Source organism: Osmerus eperlanus, chromosome 11 (genome assembly GCF_963692335.1).
Source record: "Osmerus eperlanus chromosome 11, fOsmEpe2.1, whole genome shotgun sequence".
In the NCBI taxonomy this organism is placed as follows: domain Eukaryota; kingdom Metazoa; phylum Chordata; class Actinopteri; order Osmeriformes; family Osmeridae; genus Osmerus; species Osmerus eperlanus.
Window position 1 is genome coordinate 2,278,834 of NC_085028.1, and position 12,958 is coordinate 2,291,791.

General features: G+C 43.4%; 1 protein-coding gene across 3 annotated transcripts; it reads right to left on the reverse strand.

The window, feature by feature from the left end:
* Positions 1-5,857: 5,857 nt before the first annotated feature.
* ache (acetylcholinesterase (Yt blood group)) lies at positions 5,858-11,646 on the reverse strand. 3 transcript variants are annotated; one of them, XM_062473696.1, is made up of 10 exons: positions 11,268-11,646; positions 10,567-10,889; positions 10,193-10,427; positions 9,903-10,035; positions 9,661-9,812; positions 9,253-9,439; positions 8,709-9,019; positions 8,404-8,613; positions 8,009-8,157; positions 5,858-6,226 (listed from the first exon to the last, which is right to left on the reverse strand). In XM_062473696.1, exons 2-10 carry the CDS (start codon positions 10,871-10,873, stop codon positions 6,132-6,134), a joined length of 1,779 nt encoding a protein of 592 aa, XP_062329680.1. In that variant the 5' UTR covers positions 10,874-10,889; positions 11,268-11,646; the 3' UTR covers positions 5,858-6,131. The 3 variants fall into 3 exon arrangements, with proteins under 3 accessions (XP_062329680.1, XP_062329681.1, XP_062329682.1); XM_062473697.1 differs by having other exon boundaries at positions 10,567-10,767; positions 11,268-11,644; XM_062473698.1 differs by having other exon boundaries at positions 10,567-10,797; positions 11,268-11,644.
* Positions 11,647-12,958: the final 1,312 nt, after the last annotated feature.

Below are 12,958 nucleotides of genomic sequence, written 5' to 3' on the forward strand. Positions count from 1 at the left end.
TTACCTTTAGTAATAACATCATGTTACATGGGAATTGTATGGTTTAGAGTTAGCAATAGGGGTTCAGGCATGAACCCTCAGTAGTAAGTAGAAAATAACACTTTATTGAAAATTGAAAACACATTGGTCCTGGCATATATGGTTTTGCTTGCACCGGCTCTCTGCATGTAACTCAACTGAGACCCTGTCTCGACATCTGTGGCAGAGAGCTGTGATACACATTCCCCCTTTAGATAGAGAGACAGAACCAAGGGTGGAGGCCAGGGTGGTGGAGGCAATAAGGAAGAAGCGACGCACCTGTGTCGTACGGGGACAATGGCTCAGTTCCATGTATTGCGTAGACCGTCCTGCTATAACGACAAAAAGACTGTGTGATATGACTGTGGTGCTGACCGACAGCATGTTATCTTGGGGTCTCATGCTTGAACCAGCTCCGCCCGATAATTACGAAAGTATAAGAAGGCACAGTATGGGGGAGGGGTGTAAGGGGTAACGGCTAAGTAAATATTGTAAAGCAGGAGTTGAAGTTTAAGTCACCATAACAAGATTAAACGTTAACATCCACTTACCCCTGGAAAGCCTAACCTCCCTCATACCAAGTTTCACTAATAACACGTAATGATTTGTTACGCTTAACCACAATGAACTGCAACTTTGTAGCAATTCTAACAATGTTACCATATGTGTTAACACAGTATGCAAAGTGTCACCCTTCTTTCAACCCTTCATTGGGCCTGACTGAACTGGACCAGAGCAGAGTATGATGTCACGAGTGTCCACCTGGCAGAGGACAAATCGAAACGAACCACCAAACAAAGTGTTTTCTAGTCTTTCACTCACTCCATCTAGCAAAATCACTGATGTAATCGCCCAGTCTCCAGGCAGACAGCTAATACTAACTCCAACACCCGGGTTCTGATTTCAGGGTCTGAAGCTGCCGTGTGAAATGACGAATGAAACAAATCGTCGGTCCGTTGCTTTCGTCCTTTCGTCTCTCCCCCTTTTTCTTCCTTTTCCTCCCTCGCTTTGCCAAGCTCCTTAGCTGGGAGCCGTTCTCTTTTCAATATCGCTGATTAAAAATGTCTGATGCATCAACAAGACTAAGCTGATTATAGATTTCGTTTCCCTGAGCAAAGGTTTCTAAAGAGCTGAGGGGAAAAGTGAAAGAGGAGGAGGAGAGGATGTGTAGTGGGGGGGGGATGGGGGTTTGAAGGGTGATTCAAAGCTTCAGAATTGGGCAAGATGGGGCCCACTCTGAATGGGAGGATCTGTCACATGTGTGCGTGTGTGTGAGAGTGTGTGGGCGTGTGTGTTAAAAGTTTAAAGATATTCCTTCAGGTATCTAGAGGACTTGATTTTTAAGAACCTGAGGTGATATCAATCCTTAAAAGACTGTGTGTGTGTGTGCCTGCGTACATGTGTGTGTTATTGACAGCTGTGCCTGCTTGCTGGGGACACTAGTGGCTGAGCAGATAGTGTAGCGCAGTTCTGGGGATGAGAAGATGAGGGCTCAGGCTCCAAGCCAAAAAATACTTTGATCACACTTTTTCTTCATTTCCTCTTCTCCCTTTTCTCTTTCCCCCTCTCTTCCTCTCCAAACCACCAAGACACACACACACTATCCCCCCCCCCCCCCACATGCACAAACTTTGTTTCGGACACGGAGAAACCTCAAGCTACCTCTTTTCTCTTCACAGGTTTAAACACGTGGTCTTGACATGTGCACTTAAAACATCCATTTGAATAATTCTACTGTGAATGTTGAGTGATGCGGTCCTCCCTTAACCCCAGCACGTCTGACGGAGATGGAGGCCAGATAAGGTAATTCGGCCCTGAGATAGACGGAAAGAAAAAAAGACCTGTTATTTTCTCTTCCCTATTCCCCTCATCCCTCCATCTCCTGTCAACGTCAATGATGCACACCCTTATCTGTTCTCGTCGAGCCAAGACCAAGGATGGGGGGAGGGGGGGGAGAAAAGGAAGAGAAAGAGAGAGAGAGAGAGAGAGAGAGAGAGAGAGAGAGAGAGAGAGAGAGAGAGAGAGAGAGAGAGAGAGAGAGAGAGAGAGAGAGAGAAAGAGAGAAAGAGAGATATGATTGGAACCTTAGACAGCCGCACATGGGCAATTTCCACAAATGAAATTACACAAACCATAGCAATTTCTAAATCTCACTCAACCTCTCCCTGTGTCTCCGTCATCTTTCTCTTTTTTGCTCTCTTTCTCTCTCTCTTTCTCTCTCCCTCTCTCTCCCTCTCAAAAAGGAGGTCCATGAGGATATTTTGACTCACAGACAAACCAATGACATCATAAGAATATGACGATATTGCCCTTAAGCCAATGTGAGTAAATGTAAGTGTGAGTGTGCATGTGTGTGTCACTCATCTGGTCTCTGTTGACAGTCCACCACAAGGTCATCTATGCTTTGACTCAGAGATGGAAAGGAGGACAGCGAATAAAGCCTCATGCACAGAGAGTTGAAGTCAAAAATGTATGATTTTCCTCATAACCATGACCATATGTAGGCCTCTTTTTAACAGGGTTTTGACTTGGAAAATGTTAAAGATTTGACCTCAGACCTTCTCTTTCAGGGAGATAGTAATGTGACCCAGTGCAGAAACATGTGCTAGGCTCTAGGACAGTGTGTGCACGTAGTGTTTAAGTGAAGTTCTTTGTCAGTCCTCATGTACGTATGTTAGTGTGAGTTCGACTGCCATGTTATTGTTGACCTTGTTGCACAAATATACTTGGATTTTACTATTGCATTACTATTCCTTGAAGTCTTGATCATTACTGAGACATGCAACACACAGACACACAAACAAACACACACATGCATACAGTGCTGTATATCCTCACTCTTAATTTTTGAAATCCCATTCTTAATCTTTGCTGATTCAGCTAAATTGATCCATCTGGCTTTGAAGACCCTCACTAGTCTACCTGGCTAAACATCTCACTTCAAAACAGCACACAAAATCCAACTTCCATCGAAGTACACACAATCGAACGGAGAAGACTCCCTGTACAGTTACGATGCACAGAAGCTAAAAAACAAAGCCTTTCCTTTGTGTTACTGCCTTTCTTGTTAAGACAATCGCAGCTTGAGAAATGAAAAGATTTAAGGAGAATAGGCACGGTTTCTGTTCAAGCAGCACTGAATGCATGGTAAAAATGCATTGCACCAAAGGTGTAGAACACAAGGGAGAAGGGGGTGTCAATCTACCGATACACAAAAAAGCTTTAATACTTTCCACTCTGTTTCAAACAATTAGCACCTCAGCCATCATAAAACTACCTCGTAGCCTATGCATAAAAACATGAGCTAGGAGAATTGTTATAAAACATACAATCTTGGTGAAGTGATTATTTTAAAAAACAGATCCCGCTGCTTTTCCTCGTCATAAACCTTTTAAAATTCCCCTGGCCTCCGCTTCTGTTGTTCAATGTCAAAAAAATCCCATATCACTTTGAAAGTGTCTCACTTTCTCTCTCCCCTACTCTCTCCCTTCTTTTAATCGTATGTCTAATTTGAATGATGCGTCTCTGTTTCTGCTGACAGTTTAGGTCAGATCCACTCACACGTTGCTGTGGTGTTTGTTCCTTGATGTTTTGTACCAAGGACCAATCAGATGGCCTGTCCATGGTGAGCAATGCGAGCTGGGTGCGGAGTCTATTGGTCCAAATCATAAAGGTGATATTCTGATAACCAACAGTCCTTTTGGCTAAAGTTATAAAAGGCCTCCAGTTTTCTACAGACATTTGGATTTATAATTGGTGGAACTGGCATAGGAAATAGACCCAGAGATTTTGCCGGAAAGATTAAAAATACACTTGGCTAGAGTTTTCAAAAAATGTTGCCCTGTGAAATAATGTATTCATGAGAGCCAAAATCACTATTTTTTATCCTTTTTCTCTATTTCTGTATCTGTTCCCCCCTCTCTTGTATTGGAGCTTAAATTAAACCAGCCTCTCTCTTCCCTTCTCTCTCTGACTGCCAGCTGGCCTCAGACCCAGTTGATGAGCCTCCCTAACTGACCCAGACGTGGCCCGGGAACAAAGGAACAACTGAGTGAGAGGAAGGAGGAGAGACCAAAACGGTTGGTCTAAATCCATCTCGGCTTTGGATTTACAATTAGCTCTTTAATTAAAGTCAAGGTTGTGGGTTTGCGTTTCGTGTGTATGTGTGGGTGTGCATTTAGTTTAGTGAGGCGGGGTTTTAAGCACAGTAGAAAAAACAAGGATGATAGTACAACTCTTTCTCTCTCTCTTTTTCATGCTGCCTCTCCTATCCTCCCTTACCCTCTCCTCCTTCCTCTCTCGATGCATGATAACAAAAACATGAGATATTCACTCGTGACAGCTCTTTGTCATGTTTTGACTGGCCAGAACTTTGCAAAGGTAATTTTCGATGTCACAAAGTGCAGTTGCTTTCTTTCAGCTCATTCATCTTTGTAATCAGATAGTGACACCAACATGAATCACATTTTATCTTCGACATCAACATGTCAGACACAAACTGAATTCCAACAGCACTTTCACAGAGATCAAAATGACTAAATAACCATCCTGTTATTAATGCTGTAAATAATAATATAAAAGTGTCAAATATGCACAAAGACCAACATCTAAACCCATGATGGTGTGAGTGAGGGTGAGAGTGAATCTGCAAAACCATCAGAGAGCTGAGAAGACATGGACATGATACTGGAGGTGCACACATTTCAAACTTTAATGGTCGTGTTCACTATAAAATGACTTTTTGCCAATACAAGACGGTTATACTGTTCATTTTCTATCCCTGTCATGTATGATACAGACTTCAAAATATCTCCATAAAGGATGACCTGGGACAAATCTGTTTTTTCTCTCTCTCTCATCAAATACTCTCACACACACACCACACCTTATACCACACCTTATGCCAAATCACTTTCAAGAGGTCATACTGCAAGGAACGAGGCCTGCATGCATGTTTGTTCGTTCATGCGTTTGTGTGTGTGGAGGGGGGGGGGAGGGGGGGAGCAATGGCTAGACATAATGGCAATGGCATTTAACAAAGCAATGTGCATCTCGAATAAACAGTAAATACATTTATTTTAAACGGACAATCCCCGATCCAAATAAAATAACCAATCAGTGAAAAATAACTTCAAATTTACAGAGAAAATAATGAAATTACCTCTGCTTCACGGGATTTTTAATCGCATGAATGATTGTTCAAACAAAGCATTTAATTTTGTGCCAACACCAAATGAGTTTTGAATCAACATTTGCTTGTGACCTTTCCTTAGCACCATTGTTTATGCTCTTGTTGCCTTCACAGCTGAAGAAAATTTGAAAACTCACATTTTAGGGCTAAATAAAGTGTGAACAAGAAAGGGAATTGTGTGCACATTACACAGAGATAGTCATTCAATGAATTGTTACACTTACTGTACAATGGTAGGGCCCTACATCCACAGACAACTATACTGAAACGCTTGTTTATTAAACACTGTCTTCAACCAGCATAAACACTTCAAGAGTTTAGTGCATGGGAAAGACTTTGAGAGAACCTTCACTGAAAGCGAGGAAGAATGGTCTTCCAACACTGTACTGTACTGTCACAAGGCTGGGGCGATTCTACACAGCACATTGCAAAGTAATACGTTTTAACTTGAGTGTTTACATAGGCCCACTCTCATGGGAGTGCAGCTTGCATGTACACAATGACAATATAAAAGAGGTTTGATAGGGGTGGGGTGTCAGATCAGGGCCACTTACCATGTGACATTATTGGAGTGAAAGCACACTCATCACCTAGCAACAGAATACCAGTCTGAGAGACAGAGACAGAAAGGTAAGACTTGAGATTAAAATAGAATGTTTTTTATTGCATGGGTGCATCCCTGATCGAAGGCAGATATACTGATATGCAACGTTTCTTTGTAAAAGAGATGGTTAGGTCACACCATGGTAGAGCAACCTGTTCAATCATGTGTGCATCAGCTGTCCTCAACGGGTTCATTGATAGATATTGATTATCAGTTCATTATACAATTTACATGTAAATGTCTCAAAGTCTATTAGGTTATTTGTACCGAAAAATGCTGTCGTATGTCGCAATATATTGTCAGCCCTCACTGTGGCACTTATTGCAGGAGTCCAAAGATGAACATGAGCAAACCCAACGCCAGGAGGACACACCTGTTAACATACTGCAGACCACATGAACATGAGCGGAGATCTGCATGGAGAAAGAGAGAGTGTAAAGGAGGGCAGCATTCATTTTGCATCATTAGAATTTGTGATGTTTGGGGAGAGTTAGGGGTGTGTGTGTGTGTGTGTGTGCACCATGACGAACGTAATTTCATTTACTTGAATCTGTCTGTGTGTGTGTACACGTGTTTAAGGAGTGAAAACTTTCACCAATCTGTGCAACTAAGCACAAACCCCAGAGGGAGGCTGTGTGCATTGGAATTAGACACAATTGATTCTTTCCATCTCAATGTCAAATTCAATTCCGCTCCCTGGGATTACAAAGGCCAGAAGCACTAATGCACATTCGCTGCCCATCACTCAGGTCCCTGATCAAACACACACACACACACACACACACACACACACACAAACAGAGGGGCACTAAAATTCCAATTCAACTGATTCAATTTACAGACACATTTGACCTCGCGGAACATAGCTTTAGATAACTAGCCAGCTACACAAAGATAACTAGCTAGCAATACAAAACAGACAGACATACAGACGGGGCAGGGTGTGTCTGAAGTGTGTGCATGCACAGCTGTGTCACCCACACCGTTTATCGCACAGTGGACTAAAAATGTATCCTACAAACAGTCGTGTTTTGCATTCTAACCTTTTAATCATATACTATATCACATTATTCACTGAAAAACCTTTGACAATTTGTGCGAGTTTTGGTTTTTCACTGTGCAGTATTTCGTTTCTATGTCCTGTGTTCTGGCTGTCGTTTGGTTGTATTGATGTCACCTGTTAATCGTTAGCGGGCCTATTCAGCCCTTTGTTTCATTGTGAGGTATCGTTTGTGTTAGGGACGTACTGAGCCTACAGATATTGAAATATTTGGATTGTGTATACCTTTGCCCTGTATCCTTGACTTTGAATATTGTCTAGCCCTTTGGATTCATTTTTGCCTTGTGGATTACCGACCCGTTTGTTTGACTACGATTCTTGCCTTGTCCTTTTTGGAAGAAAACACATCACCGTGTACTCTGCGTCTGGGTCCTCTTCCCTTTCTGGGATCTATTTGGGATCGTGACACATAGATGGTTTGTCTGGCTCTGGACCGTCTAAGAACCACACAGCATGAACATGTGCATAAACAGAGCCTAAGCATTTAGGCTTAACTAAAACCAGATATCCCAAATAGGGAAAGGCCGTGCCTTGTCTTATCCTTTACATATGTATTCCCATGAACGCAAATGCCTTTTTAAAATAAAGAGGATGACCTCTCTCTCTCGTTTTCAGGTGATTAATTCATGTTTAAGTACTTGGAAAACCAACTACTTGACCTGAGAATTTACCCAAACAAAAAACAGGAAATGGAAAGAGGATATTCATAATAATTTGTCTTCAAAACAAACAGGCTTCCTATACATACAGTTCATTTAATGAGAGGTGTGCGTGTGCATGCATAGTAAGATCAGTGCAGGGGCGTATGAGTTGTATTCACCATGAAAAGTCAGTGCTGTGAAGTGGAGACTAACCTCACTCCCACTCAGAGCTCCGGAGAAGAGGGAGTCACGGCTAACTCGACCATGATGCTCCTTCACAGGCTACACTCACAAAAGTAGGAGAGGCCCCTGGAGGGCCCTGACGCACTGCCACCCACCTTTCCATGCCAAGCCTACAGTATGTGTGCGGTAGACTTGGGTCTGAGTGTATATCTTTGCTTTCATTACGGCTTTAAATTACAGCTTTTGTGTGCATTTAAACTGTAGTAGGGTGGGTGGGTTTGTGTGGGCGGGTGCGTGTGTGTCTGACCCACCATTCATGGTGGGGACCAAGGAGTTCCAGAACTGACAGCGCTCAGCAAACATCTTCCTCTGGAGGAGAGGCGGGCCACTGTCCAGTCTGATGTATTCCTGCTGCTCCAAGGTAAACATGGGCCAATCCCCATCTGTTATCATTGGGTTCCTACCAAAAAAAGAATAGGTGACTGCATATACATTGGGTACATTGCCCCATGGAGGTATTTATGATACATATCCATATACAAATATTGCATCATAAATATAAACATTGTGCATGGTCATGAGAAGACATGCATGCAAACTGATACACATTTTTTTATTATATTATATACTTTGATTTACTTGTGAGTAGAACTTTGAGAGATCTATTAAGAGATCCTTGTGTGAGTGTGTAGCAAATCTAACATACCCAGTTCTGGCAAAGTTGGCCCAACGCTTCATAAGCCCCTTGCTTAGAGCCACCTCCTCATATGTGTATCCCAGACTGCTATTCAGAGGAATTCCCAAGACAAACTCAATCTCGTAGCCATGCATGACGCCCATCCACGCTGGCCAGGGATTGGCTGAGGAGTGGTGGTCGAACAGATAAAGGTGGGACTTACCCCCGTGTTCTGTATACCTGTAGTGAAACAAACAACAAATGTGTAAGCCCAATAGAACTTCAGTCTTTGTGACAAAACAGAACTTAACTCTGTCCTTTCTCTCCATCCTTACCTGTGGGTAAAGTTTAACAATGGGCAGTTAAAGAACCAGTCACCCACTATACTACCAAGTGCATCACGATATTTTGCACTGCTACTCTCATTTGCCCAATAGAGGTAGCGTGAAGCCACCTTCTCTCTCAAAACATCATTGAATTGTGGCAGTGCTAATTTCAGCCCTTCCAGGAAGTCGTCTTTGCTGATCAGGCTCTGGCCAGTGATGTCAAATCCTGGTGCCCCTTGAAGCAGGAAGTAAGTCCCTTCATCCTTGTTTAGACCAACCAGAACATCAGTCTTCTTGAAGTTACCACTTTGGAGCAGGACCTGGGTTTTATACAAACAGATACAAATATCTTATTTAATCAGCGTTCAGAGATTATCAGTGATCAGATGGAGGAAATTCTTGGAACAATGGGCAAACTCATCTAAAATTGAGAAGAAACCTTTATTCCTTAAGTTTTTTTCCCCCTCAAATTTAATTAAACCATGTTCCAAATAGAATTTGACAGCATTTAAACGGTAGGCACCACCAAACACACAGTACATACATATTATACCTCAGGGTGTTCTGGTAAGAAGTGTCCATCCACAACTGGGTGGAATGGTAACCCTATAAGTGAGGGGCCGCTGAGAACATGAAACTGGTGGAGGAGGATGTCATCAACAGGAGCTTCCTGCAGACATGGCTCCAGGTCTGCCAGGGAGGAGAGGGGACAACCCAGAGCCTTCCCCAGGCTCCATGACCTGCCGCCGGCGAAGAAAGACCCATCACAGCCCGTGTGTCCGATTGCATGTCACAGGTGTCCCCCAAAAATCAGCTAAAGTAGGTATGCGTGCGTGCACACGTGTTTGTAGGAAGTGGCCTTTTAACTTTGCATGTGTGGAAAATTCCTAAACTGAATAAAGAAAATATAATATTTAAATACGTAGATTCCAATGTTGATATTTTCTCTGTGTATGGGTACCTATTCCAGGCCTCTGCCTGGCTCAGTGAGACCCATGGAGCGTTGGGCGAACCACTCTGCAGTATGGCTCTATGGAAGAGCCCCTGGCTCCCTGGAGAGAGCAGGTGGACACCCACCGACCCTGCTCCTGCACTTTCCCCAAACAGCGTCACCTGAGATAGGACACAAAACAGCTGACAAAGTCCTTTTTTCTGGACCTTGACTTGATGCAATAGCCTGACAACACTTAGCTTTATTGCTACCTTTGAAGGGTCGCCTCCAAAAGCTTCAATGTTTTCCATTACCCAACGAAGAGCCAATTGCTGGTCCAGTATTCCACTGTTTCCGTGGACACGAGGTGCCCCAGGGAGAGCTAGGAAGCCGAGGGCTCCCAGTCTGTGTTCAATCACAACTTAAGTTCATTATATCCTACCTACAATACCTTGACATACCGTATGCATATATATAACCATGTGCCTCCTTTGTTTAGATTTACTGTAGATACTGTAAGTATACTTGCTCTGAGCTGGTGAAAGATTTGACGTTGCCTTACCTGTAGTTCATGGACACCACAACAACATCTTCTGATTGGCTGAGGAAGCGTCCATCATATATGTTCAGACTGGAGGTCCCTGAAGTGAACCCGCCCCCATAGATCCACACCATTACAGGAGCCAGTGAGTATGTGCTGGACCGTGGGTGGGTGGGGCAGGGGGTCCAGACATTGAGGTAGAGGCAGTCCTCATTCATCTGGGTGTTGGCATTCCACATCTCAGCACCTTGGAACCCTGTCCATGGAAGGCAGCATTACCAATGCATGCCCAGATACTTTACGTACAGGTAAACAGGGCGTGTGCATGTGGGTGGCTGTTCAATAAGCATGTTTCCGTGAATTGTAAATGATGCGTGTGGGTGTGTGTGAATGACCAGGGAAGGCTGTATCCAGTGGTTGGCAGCATGAATTGGGAAAGCGTGTAGCATCCTTCACCCCTGCCCATTCTTCCACTGGCTCTGGGCTTCGGAATCTCAGCTTCCCAACGGGAGGTTTTCCATAGGGGATTCCCAGGAATGCCAATATGGAGCCACTCCCTGGCACTGAGAGACGCACCCCCTGGACTCTTCCTATGGCTGTAGCCACAATGAGGTCATGCTGAGTAGCTGAAGTCAGGGTGAGAAGGCGGAGCAACAAAAGTGACAGGAGGATGGTAATGTGTGCTGGAATATGGGTCGCCATAGATACACCTTTAGGTCTTGGGGGAAGAAAATACAAAAGCAAGTCAGATAAAGTCAGAAATTCATACACAGGGACAGACAGTTTGTCTGATGAGAACCTATGAAGTGTGTATATGTATTAAATGACCGCGCGCATGTGCTTCTGTTGTGGCCCACTTTACGCTTGATGCAATGAGTAATACATCATTGTAAAACACGACAATTGATTTAAGACAAAACAGCAAAGCCACGTTTTCGAATTATTCTGAGCGAGTGACCGCGACGAACCCAGAAAGGCGTTAGAAAGGAGAATTAACAATTTCGCAAAACCAAGTGCTGCTCATGTGTGCATCCCTATTATAGGTCAACCTTCTAATGAAACGTTTTATTTTTTTATTCCACCTACTCATACTTACTGCGTGACTTTAGTGGGTTAACTTTAATGCGCGGAGTGAGAAAAGATCCCTCGAGTGTAGCTTCTGTTATCCCCTCATTCCAGTTTGCCTATTGTCGCTTTTCGCCAGGGACGTGGTCTAGTAGTCTGATTTGGTTTGTGTTAGATTGCTATAAATTGGCCCATTTCACTTGCGCAAGCATTGCTATTTGAATGGAGTTAGATTAACTAGTTAAAGTTCAGGAGGAAGAAAGCGCACCAAGACTCCTCCTTCACGCCAATCAACTAATACGCATCAGCCCAGTGAAAGCACGGAGGAATGCAACCGAACTCCCCTTTTTCAATTACGAGTTCTGTATAAAGTCTCTTCCGTTCCTCTGGTCCTCGTGCTAGCATGTTATTGTCACCCTCCTGCCCTTCCCTTCCTTCTCTGCTCTCCCTGTCGTCTTGGCTCTGCTACCAGGCTCCACCACCAATCGGGCTTGGCTGCTACCAGCCCTGCTTCAATAAAAGCATATCTATTCAATGGTGTGTTACTGAACTCGTGAAAAGGATGTTTGATGACAGACTACACAGTTCTGACATGAGCGTCTGGACTCCGTGTCTAAGTAAACAAGGCAGTGACCGCTGGGCTGCACACCTGCAACCTAATCGGACCCAGCAAGGTTAATTCTAAGTGAGTCAAACGTTTCTTGTCACATTTAAACCATATTGGACTTTTTTTTCCCAAGCTTTGACTTTAAACATGACAACTATTTTACATAGTTGGGATGGCTGTTATTAAAGTATTTTTAAAAGCTATGACAGAATGTTTAGCCTATAGGACTGTCAAACATTCTGGAAGGTGTAAAACTGCAGTCATAGGCTATTGTGCGCAAAACAAAAACACGTGGGACTGGTCGGCAATGACAGTCATTATGAATTGGTTTTTAATTACATTGTCTATGCAAATACAAATAACACAAAAGCCTAGAGAAATTGGAAGACTTAAATAACGTTAGACAGTGTGCGAATTATACTATGACAATCGGTGGGGTCTACTATAGCCCCCCCCGGGAACGAAGTTCACCCCTGACGCAGCCCCATTCTAGTAAACGGCACAACAATGGCACACACAAACGCACGACTAAGACTCCAAACACGATTGTTTGTAGTCATTTCTTTCTGAAACAAAAAAGTTTATCTTTACAAAATTAACCGAGGAACCTATCTGACTGTTCATCTGAAAATAAGGAAGTTGGAAATCAAGCAATGAGACAGAAAAATGAAGCTATCTTGCTTGATACAGACGATAGCTATCTTTTAAGTTGGTGGTGGTTAACCATGTTTCTATCATTAACATTGTTGTGAATATTCTACAACTAATTGCCATTACAAATACATTCGTGACAGATTTTTGGGTGGTATTAGATACTTGCCTTTCTTGTACTTTCTCACGACGCGGAACGCACCGCTACGTAGCTACACTGAGGTGATTCAACCAGCTTCTGTATTGCACACTGCCTGGTCACTCGCGCGCAGTGTTTCTTGAGTTGTATTGGGCACTTGTCACTCGCGCTGTTTATTGGGTGAATTTTGACTATGGCAGGTGTGTGATTCCCTGCCATTAACCCTCGTGCTGCCTTCGGGTCACATGACCCAAAGGTTCATAACGAACCATCGTTGTGTTTACCCAATTTTACCCAATACAAAAACAAATTAAAATAATTTTCT

What these genes read in the sequence shown, in the direction of transcription:
- ache (XM_062473696.1), bottom strand. Translation starts at nt 10,873, where the DNA reads ATGGCGACCCATATTCCAGCACACATTACCATCCTCCTGTCACTTTTG. An exon ending in GTGGTGTCCATGAACTACAG is followed by an intron (nt 10,036 to 10,192) that starts GTAAGGCAACGT and finishes GATTGAACACAG; the next exon opens with ACTGGGAGCCCTCGGCTTCC. An exon ending in TTGGAGGCGACCCTTCAAAG is followed by an intron (nt 9,813 to 9,902) that starts GTAGCAATAAAG and finishes GTCCTATCTCAG; the next exon opens with GTGACGCTGTTTGGGGAAAG.